Source organism: Cupressus sempervirens, chromosome 9 (assembly GCF_028749045.1).
Source record: "Cupressus sempervirens isolate cs-2001-9-10 chromosome 9, ASM2874904v1, whole genome shotgun sequence".
Classification (NCBI taxonomy): domain Eukaryota; kingdom Viridiplantae; phylum Streptophyta; class Pinopsida; order Cupressales; family Cupressaceae; genus Cupressus; species Cupressus sempervirens.
Window position 1 is genome coordinate 31,414,093 of NC_143126.1, and position 27,177 is coordinate 31,441,269.

The following is a 27,177-nucleotide window of genomic DNA, read 5'->3' on the forward strand; positions in this document are numbered from 1 at the left end:
AGATGTTGTGAGTGTATTGGTTATATATTTGACATCTCTTTTGCAGCTTGGTATATATGAGGCAGGTATTGCTCTTGAGGCTTGTGATTATAAGTTACAAATTGGATATGTTGATGATGTGAGATTCATTTGGTATACCTTTGGAGGTATCGATAGTTGGATGTGTTTGGCACTTGTTGTGGGTGTTATTTCAGCTATGGATATTTTAACAACTACAGATACATGTGATTACCTTTGGATCAAATTTTTGTGCTTGACATTTCAATTGATACAAGATTTTATGATCTTCTAATGCGACAGGTTGGGTGGCTTTCTCTTTGGATGACTTCTATGTATGTCCAGTGCTAGTGGCATAATAGGAGGTGGCCTCGTTCATATTTGAGAGGCTGGATACTTTGATTTTGTTGCGGGTACCAAGATGGAGCACTTCGTGTACTTTGATCAATGATGGTGGATGTGCTAGGAGTGATTGTTTCCTTGTTCATTTATGTGACTAAAGATTGACCCTATGCAATGTATACAACAAGTGGGGGATTGTTGAGACAATGGGTGTTGCACACATTGCATAATATTGTTATATTGTATAATTTTATTTTATTATTTAATTTTGCACCTAGATGGGCGTGCAACATGTAAACATTCTCATGGGATATACTTGATGAGTTGTATTGTAACATTGTGATAATATTTCATATAATTATTTAATATTGAGAAAAAGAACTAAATTTTCAATATTAAATGTGGGGTCAATGGGTTAGATAGCACATGGTTTATGTAATACTACTTGGTGGTTTTGTGAAACTTGCTACTATATAAGTAGCCACAAGGGTAGTTGTTGGTGTTAGAAGAAAGAAGGCAAAAAGACAAGAGTCAAGTCGGACAAAGCTTGATGGGTTAGCCAAGGGAACATTTGTGAAGATTGGAAGCATGACATAGGATGTGTGGATTTGTTTTTGTTCACATGGATTGGTTGGTTGTGGCTATGGCTTTGAAGGTTGCCATGGTTGTATTGCAATGGTGTTTTTGCTGAATAATGCATGGTGATGGATGCTTTTGGAGGCTGGATTTTTCCCTCAATGAGGGTTTTCCAGAGTATATCTTGTGTCACATTTTTATGGGTATGTTGTCTATTCTCTTACACATGGATTTCAATTGCATATTTATTTTAGATATATTATGGGTTATGTGGAAACGGTTATATTCTTTATTGCAAGCTTCCTTATACGAACAATTTTGAGAAACATTTGAAAAAGCTTCATCAAAAGATGACATCAAACAAGCCTTCAAAACTGAAGAAGCATTGTTAGAACTGAACACCAAGCTTGAGGATTTTGTTGAGACCCATATGGAAGTGAGTAATTACCTGCAAGTGGTAAAGAATAAATTTGAGGCTTTGGATCTACTGAAAGCTAGCCTAGTAGCCGAGATCATAAAGAAGTTCAAGAATAAACATCCAGACATTGTTTTGGTGTAAAGAGGGAAAAAAACCAGATGCAAGAAATTCAATTTTGGCACTTTGAAATTTTTGGAACCTGTCACCAAGGTGCACAAGTGCACTTTTCACAGAGGTGCACCAACAGTTTTGAGTAAGAAGCAGTGCACCGACAGTTAACTGTCAATTCCTAATTTAGAGCATTTCATGCACCAAAAATGCATTTTACGACAATTCAACTCCCTGAAATGCCTAGAGAAGGTTGATCTTCCATTTTTAGAGCTTTCAGAGAGTCCTAGATCATCTTACAACTGCATTCTTCTTATTTTCTCATTCTTTTATTATTTTGTGTCATGTAAAGGCTCATGCACCCATTAATAAAGATAAACAAGGGTGAAGACCCACTTAGCACCATTTAGAGAGTTAGTTTGTATATAATTAGATTTGTTTTATTATATTTTAACATAAGTTGTATTTCAAGAGCTCTCACTCCTAACACAAAAGGAGGAGATGATTTCTTATAAATACATGGATGTAATGTGTACTCCAAGCCATTATTTTGATGCAATAATATATGTTATTGGTGCTCTCATTCTTAGTGTAGTTATTCTTGCCAAAGTGTGTTATTTTTGTGAATGCATGTTCATGAATAATAATAAAGCCAATGGTTTTATTGTGTTGTTATGATTGTGCGACCTTTTAGTTCTAGTGTTTGCCTCATGTTAACGAATTTTGTTGACATAACAAATTGGAGAAAGGATCATCTTTGTTCTTGCATAGCATCTTGTCTCACATGAGCGCACTTTATGTGGCCTTATGATTTGATGAAACATGTAACATCTTTCGCTTTATATTGAGTTCTCATCAACAATTGCATCAGTAAATTTGAGAAAGCATTGCTCCTAATTTCATTAGTTTCCTACCCAATCCCTTTTGATAATTTAATTTACAAACATGTTACCATGGTCTATGTCCGTTAGGAATTTCCCTTTAAAGTTATTTCCTTTAAACTCTCATTACCTTATCTTTTTTATTTTCTTTTCTAACACTTGGTTAAAATAGGAATTCATATAGTTGCATTGGTAGACTACATTCGTCATAAAACAAAAAATACAAAAATATCTCTTTTTTTGTTACACTTTTCAAACAACAATGGATTCATTTGACATTGGTTCGAACCAACAAAGGCTTCCTCGTGAACATACACATTTATCTTCAATTGAGTGGATTCCAATAGGTTGAAAGACAGTCTAAAACCTTGGAGTTGGTTTTTTATCATCTTTTCAAAAGAGGAATTCGAAAGGATTCCTGTCGTTCAATATTGTGCAAAATGACAGCTCAATACCCTTGAGAAACTCATTTCCATCAACAAAACGTATTCTGGTTGCACTACAGACATTCTCTTATTTCTGCTTCAATGGCTTCAACTTATGTTTCACTCCATCTTTTGTCAAAGTGTAGGTATTTGCACGCCCATTATGTACAACATGTCTATCAAAATGCCACGGCCTACCTAGCAACATATGACAGGAACAATTGGAACTTCACTAAGCATTGCTCATTGACCATGACCTTGTGGCCATCCTACACTCATGCAATATAGTATGGCAATGGGTGTTTTTGCCTCTTTAGATTTAACTTCATAACCATCTTTTCTAACACCAAATTGGCAATGCTTCCACCATCAATCATCACATCACAACACTTATCTTCATATTTGCCCCTGTTGCGAAACAAGCTCCTCCTTTGATCAAGTTCATTCTCACCACTCAATGTGGCTCTTCTGTTAACTAGGACTTATGCTCTTTTAGCACCTTCAGAATGCAATGATTTGGCATCTTCATCAACATGTGCAACTCTAGCTCGGTATTTTGTTCTTCTATTGCTCCTTCCTTGGTGCTAGGAACATTCAAATGCTCTATGCCCTTCATTTATGCAATGAAAACATTTTCCACAAAAAGCTCCTCTTCTAGATCCTTGCCCTCTTCCTCTTCCTCTCTGATCTCTATTGTTCTAATCATGGAAACGATTGGAATTGTTTCCCCCTCTGGTTGCTACAGCTGGCCTCATCCTTGTTCCATCATTTCGACCTCCATAAGATCTTCCACCGCGACCTCTTCCACTATTTTTATTATCAAACTTCTTGTTCAGTTTTTCCTCATCTCTTAGGGAAAACTAGTATGCTTCTTCAATACTATTCATTGGGCCCAAACTCAATTCCTCTTGAATACTTGGGCTTAACCCATTAAGGTAAAGGGAAACTTTATCCTTGTCAACGTCTACATGGCTTGTTCTAATGAGAACCTAATAGAACTCAATATACTCTTGAACAAATCTTCCCGCTTGCTTCAACCCTTGCATTTACTTCAATAGATTAGGTTCATAATCCACGATAATGAATTATCACTTCAATTTGGTTATCATCTGGTCCTATCTTGTGATTTTGTCCTTCCTTCTTCTATTTCACTTTAACTAAATCTACTACCACCAGATCTCCACATGACCTTTCTGTTGGCCTTTGCAAATTTGACCCTATCTGAATCTTCAATATCTTCATACTCAAAGTATTCCTCCAATTCATTGATCCAATTGATCAATTCCTCTAAGTTAAGATTCTCAAAAATGTGGGAACCTCAAACTTAGGTCTTTTTCCAATCTTGGAAATGGCCCTAAAAAACCTCTCTTCTTCCGAGTTCAAAACAACCTCTTCTTCAACATTTCTTTCTTCTTCTTCAACCTCACTTTCATCTCTTTTAGCAAGATTTATTCCTCTGTGCATTTGTTCTTCAATGTTATTTGTCTCTGGAGGGCTCTAAATCTCTCAAACGTAACACATGTGACTCTTCCACGACGCTCTCTTCATGGAGGCATTTTCGCACTTCCGTTGATAACCTAGTACAAATTGCCTCACAATTGGCACTATGTCCACACAAACAGCCCAAACCACAGCCATAGTGCAAACTGCCCCCTAATCAACGATATGTTTACACACTCAGGAACTCTCGCTTTGATACCACTTGATGAAGGGTGCTCCCCTTAATACTGCAACAAACAAGAACAGAGAACTCAAATTGAGTGAACAAAATATGGGCTTCTTATTATTGCCACAAATACAAAATTACAGTATTACAATATGCAAACCCACATGGGCGCCTTCCTTACAACAACCTGCAAGACAAAGTTGTGACTATCGCCCATAACTGCCCTAAACAACCTATAGGTCATCCTTATATAGGCAGTTTTAACCGCACAAGAAGGTTCTAGACAATAAGCCCTAACCCTTGAGGCAGATAAACCTCATATTATATCATTTCATTACACTTTATTACATAACATCAACTCAAGCCAAATTAAAAATTACATTTTCAAAAGGGTCCACTTTTGAAGACCATAACTAATAAATTGTTGACTCGATGAGCTATTATAACCCCATTTTGGAATCCTCGGCCAACGATCTACAATTTTCAATCATGCAAGTGTCCATCAATCGAGGTTTCACCTAGTTTCAAAGCTATTTATGCCTTCATCACTGCACCTAAAGTTTGGATAGCCAAAATTCATACAAAAAATGTATAATAACTACACCAATACATATGATATGACAATAAAACTCAACTGGCAGGCTCATATGTCTAAGATGAACCTCCACATATGAGATTAGAACAATCTAAGTACATAATACCAACTTACTAAAAATAGCAAGCTCCCACAAATAACAACCCTATACAAAAATGACCCTTATTGAAAACACAAAAACTAGAAAACTAGAAATAGAAATATTTTTGGGTGATGCAAGATTGCCCTTATATGCAAAATGCTCGTGGATCATGCTCAAGGTTTCTCCACCCTATAGTCTGAAGGTTCAAACAATAAATGTATAGAATTTTATCCCAATTCTATAGCAGATATAGAGGTGATTCAATTAAGGGGGAATAAGATTCCTAAAGGCTTTGTTTCACTAGAATATTTGTTCTCTAGAAGAATTGATAGTTTGGCAAAAGAGAAAATTTCACATTCTAAGGCATCGAAAGAATATGATAAAATTAATGTTGGGAGTGAAACAAAACCTAGGTGGATTCCAGTTGGTAGCTCATGTTCCCCTTGGGAAAAAGAAAGTTAAGGGAGTTGTTGGTGAATTATAAGGATGTGTTCACCTAGAGTTATGATGATTTGAAAAAGTTCAAAAAGGCTCAATTCTAACACCATATCCCTTTCAAAGCAGACATCGCACCTTTCAAACAAAAGCGCAAGAACTATAACCCTAAAGTGTCAAAAGCCATCCTAAGGGAGGTCAATAAGATGTTGAAAGCAAGAATCATGTATCCTATCCACCACTCAACTTGGATAACAAACATTGTACCCGTAAGGAAGAAGAATGGGGGGATAAGGATTTGTGTTGACTTCCAAATTTTGAATAAGGCTACATAAGCATGTCAAAAGAAGACTAGCATAAAGTCACCTTAATACCACCTTGGGGAACCTTTGAGTACAGTAGGATGCCATTCGGATTAATCAATGCTTGTACCACTTTTCAAAGAACCATGAACTCTTCCTTCAAAGATCCAAGGAATAGGATCATCGTGGTATGTTTGGATGACTTGGAAGTCTTCTCTAAAAGGAGGAAGCATCACTTAAGAGACTTAAAGGTGGCATTACAAAGATACAGAGATCAAAACATATCTCTAAACCCCGAGAAATTAATTTTTTTATCGAGGAAGGGAAACTCTTAGGTTGCGTAGTCTCAAAATAAGGGATCAAAACATATCCAAAGAGAGTGAAAGTCATCCAACAACTTATCTTTCCCCCAAGAAAAAGAAAAGTGATGTCTTTTTTCTGTGAGATCATTTTTTTGAGAGCATTCATTCTAGAATTTTCAAATATAACTACACACATTATAGAGATGATGAGCAAGAAGTGACTGTTCAAATGGGATGAAGGGAAGAAAACTTTCAATGACAATAAAACTGCTATAGCACATGCTCCAACCTTAATCAGCCCCAATTTCAAGAAGGATTTCATTACTTACTCTTATGCTTCAAACCACACTATATCTAGTATACTAACTCAGAAGAATGACACTAGAGAAGAAGCACTCAACAAATTCATGAGTACTCCTTTAAAGAAGCACGAGCTTAAATACTCACTTGTTGAGTCTAGAAGAAGGGATCAAAATAGATCCAAAGAGAGTGAAAGTCATCCAACAACTTATCTTTCCCCCAAGAAGAAGCAAAGTGAAGTCTTTTTTCAGTGAGATCAATTTTTTGAGAGCATTCATTCTAGAATTTTTTTAAATAACCAAACACATTATAGATGAAGAGAAAGAAGTGATTGTTCAAATGGGATGAAGAAGGGAAGAAAGCTTTCAATGACATTACAACTGCTATAGCACATGCTCCAACCTTAATCGGCCCCAATTTCAGGAAGGATTTCATTACTTACTCTTATCCTTCAAACCACACTATGTCTAGTATCCTAACTCAAAAGAATGACACTAGAGAAGAAGCACCGAGCGCATTCATGAGTACTCCTTTAAAGAAGCACAAGCTCAAATACTCACTTGTTGAAAAGGAAGACTTCACTGCATAGACTAAGCATATCTCAACTTGAAGCAAATTCTTTTTCTAGATTCGATTGTGTGTTTATTTAGCACCAACATTTTAGATCATACCCTCTGATTCATCATCAACATCTTTTGTTGTTTGAAAAATACTTCACTCTATCATCATCATGATGGATCACAAAGTGTGATTTGAAATGTTGATGCTAAATAAACACACATAATCGAACCTAAAAAAAGAGTTTGCTTCAACATATGGATTGTAGAAATCTAATAATGTCTATATCACAACTTCTAATACCACTTGTTACAAGTGCAATTGTCATTACACCAAAATATTGACCTATTGATGCCCAATACAATCACTAGACTATAGAATCAACAAGAGGCAGTTAGTCCTTTGTCACGAATCTCAAGGGGAGCATTGGCCATCTTACCAACACCAAGGTGGTATTTCCTACGTTGCTTATATGTTTGTCTAGTAGCGTTCTCCCAATAATGGGTTGATGATCAAATAATTTCAATTTCTAATTCGATGTTTTCTTTTCTAAAACCAAAGATGTATTTTTTAACATAGAATATGTCCAAGTTGTTGAAAATCCTCTTACCACCTCGTTAAAAATTAGACCGAGTGCACCATATGCCTCTGAGTAGATATGTTTCTTTTCAAAGAGTTGAATAATCTATGTTTTCTTGGCATTCTAAACTGACAAAACTTTTCACTACCTTTCCACTCAAAATTGGACCTTCTTGTTTTATCTTTAACTCTTTCCACCATATTGAAGTCCCCGCCAAGGACCCACAATATGTCAACTATCTAGAACATCTAGTTCTACAAATTAATCCTCTCTTTGTAATCATTAGCCGCATAGACTAAGCATATCCCAACTTGAAGCAATTTCTTTTTTACTGAATTTGATTGTGTGTTTATTTAGCATGAACATTTCGGATCACACTCTACGATCCATCATCATCATCTTTTGTTGTTTCAAAAATCCTTCACTCTCTCATCATCATGATGGATCACATTGTGTTATCTGAAAAGGTGGTGCTAATTAAACACACGTAATCAAATCTAGAAAAAAAAATTGCTTCAACATATGGATTGTAGAAATATGATAATGTCAATATCCCAACTTCACCATCAAGATTAATAGTAATCGAAATTGGTGTTTGACAAGCAGAGCATCCTCATCTTTACACAACTATACTCCATTTGGGCCATACAAGAATATCATCCCCTCCCTTACCCCTTCGATGACTAGTAGAGTAGTACTTGGCATCTTTCCAAATGCACTTCATATTAATATCAAAGTTGAAACCAACATGTCTAGTTTCTTGTAGAAGGAGAATATCTTTGTCTTTGTTCATCAATAACCTCTTTACAAAAAAAATGAAACTTCAGGGATTAGTATCCATGAAAGCTTTAAAGATCTTATATAAGCTAGGAAGTTGCAATCTGGGGTGTTTATGCTCTCTCTTAATAGAGGTTGAGCCAATTGGTCTGCCCCTTTACCTCTTGGTTGCAAAGTCTATATTTTTGGTGAAAACAACAGCTTGATTTATTAGTTCATTCCCTACCTTGGTTTTCTTTTCTTTCAACTTCCTCCTTTTTTGTGACCCTAGACACACACCTTAAGCTCTTCCTGCCTCCCTTTATATGGGACAATAGCCAGTTCCTTAATTTCTCTATCTTCAACTTCTTCTCTGGTTGGATCCACCAAAGAGTTCACATATTCTCCTATCTTATGGATGTTTTATGTGGCAAAGGCTGACATTAGTTATTAACTCAAGTGAGATTTTTATTTTGCTAATTATGTAAAACCTATTTTCATGATTATGTTTTATGCAAATTCTGATCATGAAAACCTTTAACAAAAGTTAAGAATCAAAATTATGCACCATTATTTGGGCCACTTTAATGAGCCCTGCCAAAAATTGGGTGGCTCCCTTCCTAAGAGAGATAGTGTACCATGTCTTGATTGTAAAGAATACTAGGAATATTCATGGTTATGCTCATATTTTAAAAACCACTTCCGACCTTTTCAACATAAGCAATTTTCTCTCCAAGATCAGCAGTGGGGCTCTTTTAAAATTAAAAACCAGCATACAAGCATCAAATATTCAGAATTGTGACAGATTGATAAGATTGTCAACTATAAATGGGTCAAATGAATTTTGGCTTTGGGGCATCTTGTCCTCAAGTAGAGCAGTTGCAGTTCAACTACGATTGTCTCTCCACACAACACAGACTCGGTTTAAATACTTGAACCCATCTTTAAAATTCTCAGAGTATATAAAGCATACAAAATGCAAACAATCATAAGCCAAGCTCCGAATATAATAATGTTTTAACTTTACGGAACATTTGGCAAGGTCTGACCAAAACCTGTTCCTTATAAAGATCATAAAAAGTTAATTATCCAAAACCTAGTCTATTTATCTGTCTAGAACCGTTTCTACATTTCTGTTTATACTCGTAGATTTCTACGGGCCATGGTTACTATCACAACAAAGCTAATATTGCAGAAAATAGATAAACTATGGAAAGGTGGCTGCTCCATCACCATAAACCTCATCAATAAAGCAGATTCCTTGGATGTTTCACCAGACTTCTCATGGAAATATCTATTTGTTCATTTCCAAAAAAGTCACTATCATTGACTGCTGAAACCAGCTTTGAAAGGAAGAAATTCGAACTGAGGCACAAACCCTGAAAGCACCAAAATAGCTACATATTTGTACCTGTGCTTAAGCAATGAATGTTATAAATGATTCAACAAATATAGAATCTTTTGCACCTGTGCAAATAGTGATCCTAAGGATTATTACTGTTTACTTTCAAAAACACAAAAAAACAAATACAATAAATATACCAAATGAAAATTTATGTGCAAAGAATTCAAGCCTATTATATTTGAAAGCCAGAAGAAAATTTCTGAGAAAGCATTGCATGCATTAATTATTTATTTCAACAGTCATCATAGAACACCAACAACATGTACACGGAAAGGTGGACCACTGCAGAAAATGGGCTCCTCGGCTGAATTAGTTTTTGCACGGGCTCTCAAAATTTCATTGGCTTCATGTATAACTGCTGCTCCTAAAAGTGTATACTCCCCAGGTACTAGAAAACACACAGCAAAGGGATGAATTGCTTCTCCTAGTGGAGGTACCTCGACCTCAATTCCGCTCAAAATTCCTACAGAAAGAAATTGTCAATGTCAGATATTCATTTCCATTAACCAACAGTAAGTAAAATATCTTAAAACTTTAAAAGTGCTTGTTTTCTAACAAATGAATGACATTAATTAAAAAGAAATATTAGTCCTTATCCAAATGTAATGAAAAACCAGAGGTAAATGTGGTGTCCCCAACACCCACCATCCCCCTAGGTGGCACCCTCGAGGGGGCTCTCCCAAAGATGACCCTGTAATGCAAGGGGCATCCTTAAAGAAGTTTTCATTTCAGCAGATGTTCCTTGATGAAGAGCACAAGATTATACTGAGAAAGGGAAGCTTTTATCCAAACAATGACTTCAAATGCTAAAATCAACAATGAACATAATACACTGATTTACATGGAAACCCAATGCAGAAGAAAACCCCAGTGAAAATATTGCTTTTATTTATATGAATTCTTTTTACAAATGTGTAGGCACCAACCTACTGAAGGCTGTAACCTCTATTTTTTATTAGTGCCAACTCAACGGAAGCACCAATTCCCTCCTCTTCATAGGCACCAACCCACTGGAAGCATAAACTCCCACTGTTCTAGAATAACTGAACTTCTACCTTTGTCTTTGTTGCTCATACAAAGGATGATGGATACTTTTCAAATCCTCTTGCTTTGAAAGCAGAGCCAACGAACTCCTCTTAACTCCCCACACTTCCTTATATATCTTCCAAATATATAGATATCTGATTATATCATATATCATTTTTCCCTTTTAAATCTTCCTTGCTGAATATATATGTGTGTGTGTGTGTGTGTGTGTGCACATTGTTTTTCCTTCTTACTTCTCTACTGCTGACTTACTTCTTCCCAATGAACCATCTCTTACTTATATCTGATATTGTGACCTTTCAATGAGTCACGCCTCTTTTAAATAAACTTAACTAAGACTTTGTAAATTATACTTTATACAAATCATGGTAAACATCATATTGTTTTGGTAGTATATGGCATCCACAATTAATATTATAATAAATATGCTCCATCATTAACTTTACTTGAAACATGCTATAATAATCCTTGTTCGGAATGATTGTGTAGACAGCAGTTTGAAATATAAGATACACAATAAATGACTCAACATTCTTATTACTTTGCTGACGCAGCAGGTTTGACTTTATCGCTGCACAGGCATATATTCAACTTTGCTTTCACACGGTGGCTCAAGTCATTTTTTTCGCTGATTACTTTCTTCTTGATTTTTATTGCCACATCCTTGGATTTATCGGGTTCTATGTATATGTCTGCTTGTTTATTGAATTGTTCATATTAATTGTTGAGTATCTTACTGATTTCATCCTCTTATTTTATTCCATATTAACAATGCAAAACTGGTTGCTGTGTAGCATGATGTGTATCTAGTATTACGTTCTTCCACTAATACTTCATGATATGCTGACTGGAATAATTGTCTTGCTACTATATTTTTATTGTGTAATTGTGTACGTATATCCTTCAATGCTTCTTAAATACTGGACAATACTCCATCACCCATATGCTTACAAAAGGAATGCCATGCATATATCTTCAGTGCTGCATTTATTAGTTATGAGTCTCCACTGATAAAGTTCCTGTTCAAGGTCTGGTAAGTGAATATATATCAACAATGCCATGGATGTTATTTTTATTCAGTCTATGTTCTCATGAATCTCTTGCAAGTCTGCTCAAATATACCATGAATGACTTCTTTAATCCTTTGTATTTTTCTTTAATTACCGGTGGATGCACATCTTCAATTACCAATGACATCAATGACAACCTTTTCACCAATCTCCCCCTTTGTCATTGATGGCAACTTCTTAAATATGTGATCTTGATAGTGCAAGACTCCTCCTTAGTTCATTGTTTCCCCTTTCTCCAATCTCAACCCTTTGTCATTAATGGCAAAAGGTCTCTAGGACTGGAGATTAGCTCTACTTGAATTCGTGCTTCTCATAATACTTTTAGTGAATGGATGAGAGTGACACTACTCCCAATTTCTCCTTTAGGTAGTCAAAAGTTTTCTTTGGAAGGGGTTTTGTGAAGATATATGTTATTTGCTTCTTCATACCGATGTACTCCAACTTGACTTGCTTCTCAAGTACTTGTTCTCTTAGGAAATGGTATTTGATTGAAATAAGTTTTTTTTTTTGGAGTGCATGACTGGATTCTTTGATATGCTGATTGCACTTGTATTGTCACAATATATGGAGATAGGATGCTCAAATTCTATCTTGATATCTCCTTGAGTTTTCTTCATCCAAAGAACTTTGTGTACAACTTGCCACTGCTGCAACGTACTCAGATTCTGTGGTAGATAGAGTTACTAAACCTTGCTTCTTGCTTAACCATGATACTAGACTGTTACCAAGGAAAAATGCACCTCCACTTGTAATTCTCCTATCATCAATATTGCCTTCAAATCTGCATCTGTATAAGCTATGAGTGTCATTCCTCTTGGATACCATAAACCAAGATCATAGTACCTTTTAGGTACTTGAATGTTCTTTTAACTGCTAGACATGGGTTTCTTTTGGTATTGCTTGAAATCAGGCTACCACTACAACTGCTTCCAAGATATCAGGTCTTGTGCCTGTTAGATATAACAAACTTCTGATCATAGATCTATATTGAGATAGATTCACATGGGGGGTTCATCTTCTTTACTAAGCTTACATCTTGTAATTGTAGGGGTGCTGACAGGATTACGAATTTCCATTCCAAATCGTTTCAAGATTTCTTTGATATACTCGCCTTGAGAAATGAATATTCCCTCACTTGTTTGCTCAATTTGCAATCCAAGAAAGAAAGATAGTTCTCCAAGCATGGACATCTCAAACTCTTGTTGCATATTCATGGAAAACTCTTTACACATTTTGTCACAACCTCCAGCAACAATTATATTGTCCACATATACAACTACCAACAAAAGTTGACAGATTTAATGTATAAATTACTATCTTCCATTCCTCGTTTGAAACCTTGATCTTGAAGATACATATCCAATCTTGAGTACCATGCTCTTGGAGCTTTTATTAGCCCATAAAGTTCTTTTCTTAGTCTACACACTTGGATCTTCTTTTTCTGAAAATTTAAATACTTCTGGTAATTCAACATGCATTCCCTCTTCTAAGTCTCCATTTAGGAAAGCTGATTTTACAGTCATCTGGTGGACCTTAAATGCTTTATGACTTGCAAATGCTAAGAACATCTGGATGCTTCTAATCTTGCAATTGGGGCAAATGTCTCTTCAAAATCCACTCCTACTAGAGCATAGCCTTTACAAACAAGCCTTCCTTTGTTCCTTGTGACCTCTTCATTTTCATTCATTTTATTTCAAAACACTCATTTGGTTCCAATGACATGTTTACCTTTTGGTCTTGGAACAACTTCCCAAATATTATTCTTTTCGATTTGGTTAATTCTTCCTCCATTGCTTTTACCCAATGCTCATCTTCACTTGCTTCTTTGAAGTTTTTGGTTGTCTTTTTAATAAAAGACAAAAGTGTACATGCTCAGTATTGTTAGCAAGTCTCCTTGCTTGGACTTCCTTTTCTGGATCTCCATTTACCAAGTCTCTAGGATGATTTCTTTGGACAAATTTTGATAGTCTTTCTTGGTGTTTTCAAGGAAGTTTTTGCTTTCAAAGGGGTTTTGGAGCTTTCTGTAATGTCCCCATTTTAGCAGTTGACCAAGTGTGTGTGCGTTAGCCTTGTTCTACATGGTCCCGAGGGCTAACGAAGGGTTTAATGGGATCTTGGAGTGTTTTGGCCTAGTCATTTCCAGTTTGGGCCAAAACGAAGTTGATTTACTCAGTTTTAGGCATACTTACTATTTTTAGTAAGTCGGCAGGACACAGTGCAGGTCAATTTTGGTGATTGGATTCGATACTCCTCGGTGAGAGCTTTCCGATGAGCTATCACTCGCATTATTCGGAGTTCGATTGCTAATACATTTTAATGCCTGAAGTTTTATTAAAGTAACGTCTAATTTAATTATAAAATATTAAAGTGTTACTTTAATATTTATTTTATGGTAATGTGTACCCAAGGGAGACATAAGGGGTATTTTAATATATGTTTTATATTACACATCTTTTATCCCACATTGCCCATATGAGTTGAGCGGACCCGTGGGAATAGAATAAAAGGAAGCATCTGTGGCTTCATTAGGCAGGTTGAATATGAGAAGAAATTGGTATGTGAGTTGCAGCTCAGTTCTTGGCATTTGAGGACGTCTATCCTCTCTTGTAACATTCTAGACGTCATTCCCTTGGGGTTTGGCCTTTGGAATTCTTTGTTTTTGGCTTCATTATCAAGCAGTTTAGTTGCATTTCCGACTACAGGCAGATTTGGTATTTTGCTCATATCTTCTTCACTACTTGTCCGACGCTTATGCCGCTTTGAGGGAATGGTATTACGAAGGTAGTGGACTGATTGAAGGACAAAGTATTGTAGCAGCAAGTTCGTAAGCATGGGCTGGAGTATTATGACAATATTGCTGAAGTAATTAGTGAGTTGATAAATTTGCCATGTATTTGGTTTATGAATTCTGAAAATAACATTTTATTAGCAGCAGTTCATTTCCACTTTGCATATTATTGTAGTTCCTTTCTTGTTTATGTTGTATGATACCAATTCCATGCATGAAACACAACAAACAAATAAACGTTTGATTTCCGGAGTTATAAGGGGTTTTAAGAAGTTGAATGCAAACTGTTTGACATAATTCCTTTCAGCAATTTGGTTTAGTTTTTTGGGACATCCAGGGGTGTCCATTACACTTTCTTGTTCTAGCTCTTCTTCTTCATCATCTTTTGGATCTTCTTCTTCGCATGTACTTGGTATTTCAGCATTTTCTTTTACCTTCTCAAATTGTTTTCCTTCATCAATCCTTATAGTTTCGCTTTCCACAATCTTGTGGAGTCTTTTGTTGTAACATCTATATGCTTTACTCTATGATGAATATCCAAGAAAGATCCCTTCATCTTATCTTGCTTCAAATTTTCCCAAGTCATCTTCATCCCTTCTTATATAGCATGTGCTTCGAAAGACTCTGGAATACTTGACTATTTTTGGTCTTCCTTTCCATAGTTTGTAAGATGTCTTATCACGATTTAGTCTTATTTTTGCATGATTCAAAATGTAGACTGTTGTATGTGCTGCTTCTTTCCAAAAGGAATCAGCTATCATAGACTTGCTTAGCATTGCCCTTGTCATTTCCTGGACCATTCTATTCTTTCTTTCAACAACTCCATTTTGTTGAGGAGTTCTAGGTGCTGAAATTTGTCTTTTTTATTCCATTCTTTTCACAATACACATCAAATTCAAAGGACATTAATTCTCCTCCTCTATCCATTCTAAGATATGTTATTTTTGTATCCATGTCATTTTCAACTAGTTCTTTGAAGGCTTTGAATTTTTCAAGTGCTTATGATTTCTCCTTTAGAAAGGCTAGCCAGGTCATCCTAGAGTAGTCATCAATAAATAATATGAAATATCTTTCTCCTTGTAGGCTTTTTGTCCTGGTTGGTACACATAGATCTGAATGCACAAGTTCAAGTGGCTTTGATGTAGAATACTCCTTTGTTTTAAATGTATTTCTTATTTCTTTCCCTAGTTGACATTGTTTGCAAATGGTATTTGTAGGTTTTGGTAAGTTTGGTATATCTCTTACTGCTCCTTTACAACTGATTTTGATCAATTTGTCTAAGTTTAAATGCCCCAATCTTTTGTGCCACAACCAATTTTCATATTGTTGAGAAAAGAAGCATTTCTCATTATTCATCTCTTGTAGAATATACCAGTTGTTTGTTGTTCTATTACCATTAGCTATCACTTGCCCATACTTCTTGATTTCACAACCTTCAAGATGAAATGTTACATTATGCCCTTGATCACAAAGCTGACTTACACTTAGTAAGTTTTCTTTTAATCCTTTTACATATAGAAAATCCTTTGTTTTAGTTTTACCACGATCTAGACTTAGAGTTCCTTTCCTTTTATCTTTTGTTTTGAGCGGTCACCAAATCTTACAAATCCTTAACTAAGTTGGTTTGAACCGAATGAATTTTCTTTTGTCTCATCAAATCCAGTCACTGTCTCTTTTAAATAAACTTAACTAAGAGTTAGTAAATTATATTTTTTACAAATCATGATAAACAGCATATTGTTTCAGTAGTATATGGCATCCCCAATTAATATTATAATAAATATGCTCCATCATTAACTTATACTTGAAACACAAAAAAATTCTTGCTCTAAATGGTTCCGTAAATGGCACTTTTGAAATATTAGATACACAATAAATTACTTGACATTCTTATTACTTTGCTGACACGGCAGGTTTGACTTTTATCACTGCATAGACATATACACACAACAGCTTGGGTCTTTTTATTGCTGTTGATCAAACTTGGGAGATTTTGTTGTTTTCGCTGATTACTTCTTAACTTTTATTGCCACATCCTTAGATTTATCAGGTTCCATGTGTATGTCTCTGCTTGTATATTGAATTGTTCATACTAATCGTTGAGTATCTCACTGATTTCATCCTCTTATTTTATTCCATATTAATAGTGTAAAACTGGTTGTTGTACATGGCATGATGTGTATCTTGTATTACGTTTTTCCACTACTACTTCATGATAAGCTGACTGGGATATTTCTCTTGCTACAATATTTTTATTGTGTACCTTAAATCCTTCAATACTTCTTTAATACTGGGCAATATTCCATCACCCATATGCTTACAAAAAGAATGCAATACATATACCTTCAGTGCTGCATTTATTAGTTATGAGTTTCCGGTGATGAAGTTCCTGTTCTGGATCTGGTAAGTGAAGTATATGTACACAATGCCATGGATGTTATTTTTGTTCTGTCTATGTTTTCATGAATCTCAAACATACCATGAATGATGATTCTTTAATCCTTTGTATGTTTCTTTAATTACTGATTCAACACACAGGACCAGTACCTTGCAACTCTGAAATTGGGCCAAATTAGCCCAAAATAGGACCAGTACTGTACTGGGGATGGCGGTGGGTCCAAAAATCCAAGGTACGTGTCCTCATGGAATACAGAGAGAAATACTTATTTAATATTTATGTATCCAAGTATCTCTAATAAAGGGGAGCTTTTAATATTTTAATAACTTTACCATTAATGTTAAACTCCCTTATCAATAAAGTTAAATATTTTATTTAAGTTTATAACTTGACTTTATTAATAAATTAATTAATAATCTCAAATGATTATTAATATCTCTAGTCAATATGTAACAGTTACCATCGATAGGTGATGAGGAGCCAAATGGATCCCCAAACAACAAGAAACAATGAACCAATTGCTTGGCTCAACAATAGCTTCAAACCATGAGATTTACTAGCCCTTTTTCTTCACAAGGCTCCACCCAAGTACACAAACTAGGTTCCCAACTTCAATCACTTGTCCTGTCACATTTTAGGGCCTCAACATGCCCTATTCAACTTGTTTCAATAAATTATACTCACCCATATGACTGGTTCATTCACAATCCCTTACACAGGCAGTGGGGCACTTTCTAGGCCTAATCCTAGGAGCCCTATCAATCGGGTAATTCCAATTCTTCACCAACTTTTCCCATAACACTTTTGACAAACTAATTACACTTCCACCCTTTTGGAAGTTATTCAAAATACGTCAAAACCAAATACTGTTTCTTTGGATCAACACACAGGACCAGTAACTTGCAACTCTCCAATTAGGCCAAATTAGCCCAAAATAGGACAAATTTTCAAAGGAACTATATAAACTATGTATGACCAAACCCCAAACCATTGGACAGCATTAAGTTATGATCCAAAACCAAGGAATATCTGGTTTTTAATGGCTACCATGCTCTCATGTTCTCCCAAATCGTGCACCTTCACTTTTAGGCCTTAAAAACCTTGGGCTTCCTCAAAATTCACTCTCCAAATACTTCCAGAATCAACCAGGGATTCTAGCACCGTGTATTCATCCTATCTTAACACTTTCCAACATAATAAGTGACCCTCGTTAAGACATCCCTCGGGCCTTCATCATAGCACCATCTATGCACCCTTTTCACTAGCAAATCTTCACCCTTGGGCATCAAACATCCATTCAATGATCCGTCCCACAGTAAAATATGTTAGTAAACATTAATATACATCTTCCAAGACCCATTCTAAAAGGAACGGTAGAAACAAAAAGTAGAATAGGTATTAATCCATTAAGACTCTCAAAACTTTTACAAATTCCCATATGCTGTTTTCAGGACAGTCAACAAATGGGTAACAAAATAGATTGTTTAACCTTTCAAATCAATCAAAACATGTATAGAACATATGCCAAAACAATATAGATAGATTTCTAATACATGAAACGAAGCTCTACAGCTCTATGAATCAAAATAACTCACAAACATGAACAATTTTAGCAGGAAAATCTGAATATGTTTTATTGCCAAAATTGATTCAATACATTCATCCCTCAGTATTCATGAGTTCCTTAGCCTTTTAATAGGCATGTACAATGCATTTTTAATCTATTACCCTCAAAAACTCAGCCAAAATCCCTCCAACCACCAAAACTACCATTCAAACTTAACTAGCCGAATTTGTTGACTTTTAACTTTTAAACCTTAAGGCTTAAACCCATTCCATCAACACAAAAGGCTTTATTTTGGCCACATTACATCCTATATAGCTTAGAACACCTGATTCCCCTTTATAGACACTTCAAACACCCCTAATATTTTTACCATTATGGACAACTTTGACAATATTTCACCAAATTGACATTTTGACTCCACCTATTACATTTATTGGCTTTTTTATGCCTTAATACATCAAATTAAGTGACATATGACTTTGATTACATTATCCATGCCGCAATGGCTTATTGGACGTCCATGGTCCATTAGGTACTCCTACACCACTAGGGTAATATTCATGCATTACTGATGACGCTAACCTGGCGCAGCTAACTTATTATAAATAGTAAGTATCCCAAAACAACGCAACACCTTGGATTTGCCTGCAACAAAAACTGTCTAAGCTAGATGTCCGCAGGATCCATTAAATGTCCAGGTTAGCCTATAGGACCATGGATAAATAGGAAAACAATGAACACCTTATCATCTGTACTAGAAAGGGAACATTACATTTGGGTAGATGAAAGCAAAGAAAAAGAGGATGACAAAAGTAATGGCAACCCAAGACCTAGTTTTGAACTCTACAAGGTTAGAGGGAGTTATAAAGGGCTCTTATTCTTTCATTGCATCATGATTACAAGGATAGGTTGTGTTAAAAGCCATAATTTCAGATTTTGGTTTCTTCCAACACTCCCAATGCACAACTTTAACTAGAGGTAATAAGTGGAATAAGGAATTACAACATGTGGTGAAGTTGGCATATCCTAACCAGTGGTACAAAAAGAGAATTCCATTTAATATTTCTTCAAGCCTTTGTTGGGAGCAATTGGTCATTGCATTGGCCACAACAAATTCAATGCCTTGAGTAGTTATGCATTGGGTGGATGACCATGCAAAATGCAGTCCAAATCACAAATTATCTAGTAAAGTAACAAAAATAAATTTGGATAAGGAAAGTTTGTAATATTTTAAATGACAAGATGGATGTATGGCTAGAACAGCACTCGTTAACAAATATTGGAAAACTGAAAGAACGGCAAGCAACGTACAAGTCACAAATAATTATTATGTTATCAATGAAAGTAACAAGGGAGTGAGATATTGAATTTTGTCCGTTGATGGCTTTTTTATTTTAAAAAAAAATTGTGGATATATCATATGCTATGAGAGTTCACAAGAGAACTATATAATTTATTGTATTAAAAAAAGGTGTTGTTTGAGTGGCACTTGTCTAATATAGCCATATTTGTTTTAAAAGGGGGAAAAAGGATACATAGGAGAATAGAATCCTACAATCCAGGGTAAGACACTGGAGTGAACTTCATTCATCAAACTGAATAAGGATTGTTAAAACTTTTGCCTTAACTGAAAATACCATAAACTACTTCCAGAACACTGGAGTCAACTCCTATTCATCAAACTGAATTAGGATTATTATAACTATTGTCGTGCCGAAAAATACCATAAAATACTTCTAAAAACAGTTTTGGTAATTATTTCCATTCTTATTGGGTAATTTAAAATTAGTCAATGCAACTTAGCAATCATTGCAATGAATCCCTTACAGTATCAATGATTAATATCTGGTTGTATAAAGTCAAGGTATAAATAGAAAGAAAATTGGCGGGCGATAAAAAAACAAGTATCAATTAACCTTCATGCAATCATCTATATGGAGGATGAAGAGTTTGGGAATCATACCAGCCCAAAGAACAGTAGCCTTGCTACCATCAAAGCAGTTCTCTCCTGCTACATCTCGACAAGTGATGCTTAAGATCATCCTGATTGCCTCTCTTGTGTTATTGCGAACAAGAACTTCCAAAGATGTTAACTCATGTGCAAATATAGATCCTTTTGTTTGACACTTGTGAAAGACTGAAGAGTTATCCCCCTCAGCTAGGATGGGTTTTATATTATATTCTGGCAAAGTGTGAATATTGCTGTCAGAAGAATGATTATTTGCAACCCTGAAACCAAAAGTCAAAGGATCTGGCAATAAAATATCCATAATAGATGTTTGTAATGCTTCTTGAACTGCATCCTTGATGTTCAGTTCTCCAAAACTGTTTCTTCCAGACTGCCATTTTACTTGTATTCTAGAAGTCAAATCCTTAATGGTTGCATTCAATTCAGCCTTTGTTTGTTTCTCTGCATTACTTGATAGTTTACCTGTAGAACCTTCCTTTCCTTGTGCTTCTATTCCAAAAAAAGATTTATCGAGAACTGGTAGCTTGAAATGCTCTAGAGGTATTAAAACTCTGGCCGCATAATCTCTATCAATTCTTGTGGCTGGATAGATGCATTCTGCCGCTTCTCCTTCATTTTCTGGCTCTATATTTCCATTTTCTTTATTGCTTCTCTGAATCTGGACCATTATCTCAAATATTACTTCTGTTGGATTTCGGAGCTCAAGTTCAAGGAGGCGCAGGCCCCAGCTTCCTCTATATGGGTCAATCTTTACCAAGCTATCTGCAGTATTTTCTATTTTCATGCAACTATGAAGATCTGTATCACTTACAGTACTTGGGCTCGGAAGGCTTCTATTGATCTGTGCTGGAATTTCCATTGAAAGCAAGCGAGCCTGCACCAAACACAATCCCTGAATAACACGTATTTGCAATGGTAGAGCCAGACGTCTACCGGGGGGGAAAGCAACAGCATCAGTCGGTAAATCATCTCCCACTTGCATCAATGTTCCTGTCAAACAACACAAGATGGTAATATGCATCGTGATGCTAAAATAAATGTTCATATCAATTACAATGCAAGTCGGTATTTCATTAGAACCAACATTCCTACACTATAAGTGCAACTTTACATTATTTTGTGACAGGCAGACCAAGAACAATAAAATGCAAATGTAAGATACCGATTGAAACTTTCTTGAAAAAAGGTTTTACTGCAAGATATAGGTTATGCAACTGTTTTTCTGGGCCAAGATTGTGTAGAAAGTTTTTAATCATCAATATTTCGGATCATACTCCATGATCTTTACATTCTTACACTCTCATCCTGATGATGGATCATGGAGTATGATCTGAAACGTTGATGATTAAAAAGTTTCTAAGACATTCTTACACTCTCTCATCCTGATGATGGATCATGGAGTATGATCTGAAACGTTGATGATTAAAAACTTTCTACACAATGACATTCTTACACTCTCTCATCTTGATGATGGATCATGGAGTATGATCCGAAACGTTGATGATTAAAAACTTTCTACGCAATCTTGGCCCAGAAAAACAGTTGCATAATTCATGGATTGTGGAAATCTCGTAACTGCAGATATAGGTTTCAAAGTCTATAAAACTTAAACAGCAAATTTTGCATCTCAATAGCTATCTAATGAAAAATATTTATAATTACAAATAAGAGAGAAAGTGAACAAATTAACAAATCCTTTACAAGGTTTAAAGGTTTGTTCAACACATACATATCGCTACTGTGATGTCCCCTCTCAGAAATAATATTTAATAGTAAATAACAATAATAAATTAAAATATAAAACAGAAGGAAATGAAAAAATAATTAATAATTAAATAACTCTTTATATTAATAATATAATACCATATAAATAAAGATATAATAATCAATAATTGATCTTATATTATATCTTAATATTAATAGTAAAATATAAATAAAGATATAATTTATACAATTATAAATAAATAATATTATATCATTTCTTAATATAATATGAACAAATATATATTAATTTAAATCTTAATGCGCTAACCAATTCAACTACAAAGCCTAAGTATTGCTAAGAGAAATAATGATTAACGAAGGGAAAATTAAATAATCAAAGGACTTGGTCCAGCACAGATGCAAGACAAGTGATAGTGTAGTGTCCCATTTTCTGGGACATTACAGAATTATCACACCAAACCAAATATATGTTAATATCGACTTATGGAGAATTTAATACAGAATTATTAAAGTCAATTTAATATTGTAAGAGGGGTTAATAAGAAACAAATCGGCAAGCAGACAAGGAGAGGAATTGGAAACCTGAAGTCATGGGTTGGGTTCTTAAAAGGAGTTCATTTTGAGTATGCTTGAATATTGGTTTGTTTTCCAAATTTCATCTCTTGAAAAATTGGAAGCTCAGCTTCAGCCAGCTTTGAGGATAGAAACCCTCTAGCTGAAAGAAAATGGACGAAAATCCATTGTCCATGGAGACATCACACCAAGTGTCTCACCTGTGCTTACACTTATCTTTCTTGTCCAATCTGACTCGTGCTTAAGATTGGAAAACATTACGTTATTATATTGGTGGTTATCAAAATACAATAGCAAATCTGAAGTTATTTGAAACTGAATATTTTAATGAGCATCTACTGGTTCATTTGCTAGTTTTATTTTGTATTAAATATCTACTTATATTCTGATAATTACTATGAGAGACAAATTGGAAAAAAAATCCATCCGAGATATTACAGTGGTATCAGAGCATCGATCCTGCCAACTGGTGAGGTTTCACAAGTAATAGAAATAACATTACTACAGTGCTTAGTAACATCAAAATAATTGATTGGAAGAAGATAATCTTTGAATTTTAAAATGGCTTTGAACTCATAAGAGCCGAACTTATATTTTGAACAGCTTCAAGATTTTTATTATTCTGGGCACTTATTATTAGCTCTGAGCGAAAAAGGTCTAGGGTCAAGATTTCAAGATCGTTTGGAACCAGAAAAGGTAGAATTTCATTAATCTCTGCCCTAAAAGTTTTTTTTTTTAATTGAATAAAAAAAGATACAAAAAAAATAAATTTTACAAAAAAAAGATGAGCAACCAACAGCAATGTTATAGAACAGCATACAGCTACAAGGATTCATTACAGCATTTGAAATAACAGCAACAAAAAATAGTAGCTGGAAAGTATAACCAATTGCTGATACATTTTGACTAGCATCTTTCTGCCTGCTGGAGCAAAAAGGAGCCACCGTTGCAAAGTGAGACAAATTACTGATAAAAAAGAAAACTTGTCTGTATCCTGTCACAAAAAAACTTTACAGCTGGGTGATCACCCTTCTCCCACCAAGACCACCGAGAAGAAGTCCACATCCACCTCTGCCACGCTGCATAAAATCAGCAATTTGGAAGAGCGATAATCTCACCTAGAAGGGTCACAAGGTCAGGGATGGTATGAATTGAGGACTGCAAAAGAGTAAGATGAGGGGCAAGATTCACACATATAATCATAGCTTCCAAGTGAACAGAGTAAAAGGTGTGGGAAAAGGCTACTAGGCAACAAAATTTCCAAATGTTTTTTAAAATAACATGCCTGAAAGTCTGAGATATGATGTTTAGGTGTTTGGACAGCCCAAGCAATGCAACTCTCCATGTCCAAGGCGTAAAAACAGAGGGAAGGTTAGTGGAAAGGGGTTCCCACAAGCGTTGAACATGAGCACAGTACCAAAAAGCATGCTTGAGTGGACATGAAGGAGCTGGAGATTAGAAAGAGAGATGATCACCAGAAGGGACTTTGACATTAAGAATCTTGCAAGCTGTTAATCGGGCTTGAGCTTCAGCTTTGGATGACCAAATAAGTGCACTTAGCTTGTTCCATTTTGATTGACTAAACCTGCAATGCCACTTACGATTAAGACGAGTTGAGAGGGAGCAGGTTGGAAGGATTTGTCTATAAACTGCTTTAAGTGGGAAGGCATGAAAGTTTCAATTATGAGGCCATTTCCAGTCTGCAAGAAAATTATCATGGCAGGGAGTTGACAGCAGATCAAATAGCTCAGGCGGGACAAGTCTTTGAATGTGAAGGAGAGGAGATTTATCTGCACGAGATAACTTATATTGAACTCTGAGTTGCTGCCATGTTTTCCAGTTGAAGCCAACCTGATCGCAAAGGTCCCGAAAAACTTGGATGCCTCTCTTAAGAAAATGTTTACCTTTAAGACATCTATTCAAAGCAAGTGGGGCATTATCGAACTGAACAAGATGGTTCCACCAAATAGAAGAAGAAGCAAAACTTAGACCATTACTCAAGGATTGATCATACTAGGATAATTTTTTAGAAGTTATCTGCCAAGCTTTCCAAATGAAGTTAAAAGGAGGCGAACCGTGCATTTTGAAGTAAGGAGCAAGTAAAATCTTATCCATCTAATTCACCAAGTGCCAAGATAAGCCAGGTGAAGCAGTTTGTATTCGATGGCAAATCAAATGCTTCCAAGGAGCATCCCCATCCAAGGCCCTAACAATCCATTTTGTAGAGAGACAAATACCTTGGGTGTAGGGATCAATAATACCTAAACTGCCTTTATGTTTTGGCTAAATACAATGAGACCATGAAGTAATGAGCTGGCCTTTTTTGTTTCCCCATTTCACCCAAAGAAAATTGCAAATTAGTTGTGTTAGCTATTATAGCAGCCTTTAGAAGGTAGCCAGCAAGATGAGATGTACACATGGCTAGCAATTAGGATTCTATTAGAAATTTGAATTCTACCAGCCATAGAGAGGAATCTATTGGTCCAATTCACGAGTTTTCTTTCAGAATTGGATAAGAAACACTTCCATATATGTTTAAGTGAAACTCCAATTCCAAACGGAACCCCAAGGTATCTAGTACTAACTCCATGCTTAACTTCTCTGATGGAAGTATTGTCATTGATGTCAAAGGCATGTGTGAGATGGATGGAAGTTGGTATCAATCAAAGTGGCATACAGATCTCAGATCAGAACAAATATTACTGCATTAAGAACATATATATAATTGAGAAGTCAAGCACTCAATAAGGAATATAGAAGTCTGCTAAATCACTAAATCAGACTGAAATATAATTGATATGTCTCCACCAAGATCCATTAAACTTTAAATCTTTGACTAGCCAAAACAATTGATACAAGAGAATCAGTTCACATAATTAAATAGAGAAGGCATCGGCAGGAGTCAGTTTTGAAGAATCAAGTATAATTTGTCAAATCTACAAGCAGCCCTTTGAGGGAGTAGAAAATAGTGATATATGCATGAGCAACCGATCGATATTAAAAGAAATATAGCTTGTCACCTACGAATGAATAAGAAAATACAAAATAAGCGATGAAGACACCAGCAAGACAAAGTCTGAAGGAAATAAGAAACACCGTAGACAGGGATAAAGAGAAAAAGAGGTTATTATATTGAAAGTTACGATGAAGCCACATAACCATTCCATGATATAAAGACGACACATTGAGGCCTATTGAAGACAAGGATAGTCAAAAAGGAACAGCAGTAATACTGGAATATAGAACAGCGATATGAACAGTTAATGATGAGTATGAATAGAAACCACCCAGTACAAATAGCAACAATGATAAAATTCACGATAATACTGACAATGATAAAATTCACGATAATACTGAAGTTAAGCAACAAACGTATCGTGAAAGATGACATGGTCAAAAAGAATATTAATATATGTTCATGCAGCTGGAAGTAAAAATGACGTCATCAAAGAGAGATGTTATATGCATTTAAGGGCTAATAATAAAAATAGAAAAGACTATGTACGCGTTGATTTCAGAACTGAATATAAAAAGAGAGAACTCATGATAATCTGAAGTGCGATATGTAGAAGCCATGCCGACATTATTACTAAGACAAATCAATTATTTGGCACCGTTTGGCAATGTAAATCTTAAGTAATATGCAATCCAACAAGTAAGATATAGATTGAGATTTATGGCAACTAAAGCTATGGAAACAAATATCTATCGATGACACAATATAATATGAGTTTGTAAGTCAAAGCTTTGATTAATCGAATAACAAGCATTTCAATTAAATGAAGACTTAATTTCGTTTTGAAGGGATGTAACCTACTTGAAAAGTCACAATCTTTGAATGGGAAAAAGTATAAATAATAATAATAGAGATCTCATTTGAAAATGGGTGTGAGAATATGAAAAGTTGAAGAATACTGAAGTGTGTGGTAGACAAGAAGAAGATTAAAGCATAGAGAGGGAGAAATAATAAAGAAAGAAGAAATCAATGGGATGTGCGTAAAAAAATAGAAGAGTGTGAGTGGATGTAAGTCTAATAAAAGAAAAGTTAAATAAGAAGGGTTGCTGGAGACAATATACAGAAGGATAATTGCAGATGTGAATGTAGATTTAAGCAGAGATAAATATCAGTTTGAAGATAAGTATATAGAAGAGAAGATAGAATTTAAGAAGCGAATATATGTGTTAAAGTATCCATCACCAATTGAGCAAAGCAACATTATCAAAGTGGAAGAGAAGTTTGTGTGCAGTGGGTCGATGCTCACGAAGACGAGTAGAGAGAGTTGGAGCTTCCTGTAGGTCGGAACCTGTGAAG

General features: G+C 35.3%; 1 protein-coding gene across 2 annotated transcripts in view; it reads right to left on the reverse strand.

The window, feature by feature from the left end:
- Positions 1–9,717: 9,717 nt before the first annotated feature.
- TRS120 (transport protein TRS120) overlaps positions 9,718–27,177 on the reverse strand; it is a 129,522-nt gene continuing 112,062 nt past the window's right edge. For both annotated transcript variants that reach the window (XM_089798904.1, XM_089798903.1), the window contains 2 exons: positions 20,562–21,557; positions 9,718–10,191 (listed from right to left, as the gene is read on the reverse strand). In XM_089798904.1, coding sequence (XP_089655030.1) covers positions 9,971–10,191; positions 20,562–21,557 — 1,217 coding nt within the window. In that variant the 3' untranslated portion in view covers positions 9,718–9,970. The remainder of the gene's footprint in view (positions 10,192–20,561; positions 21,558–27,177) is intronic.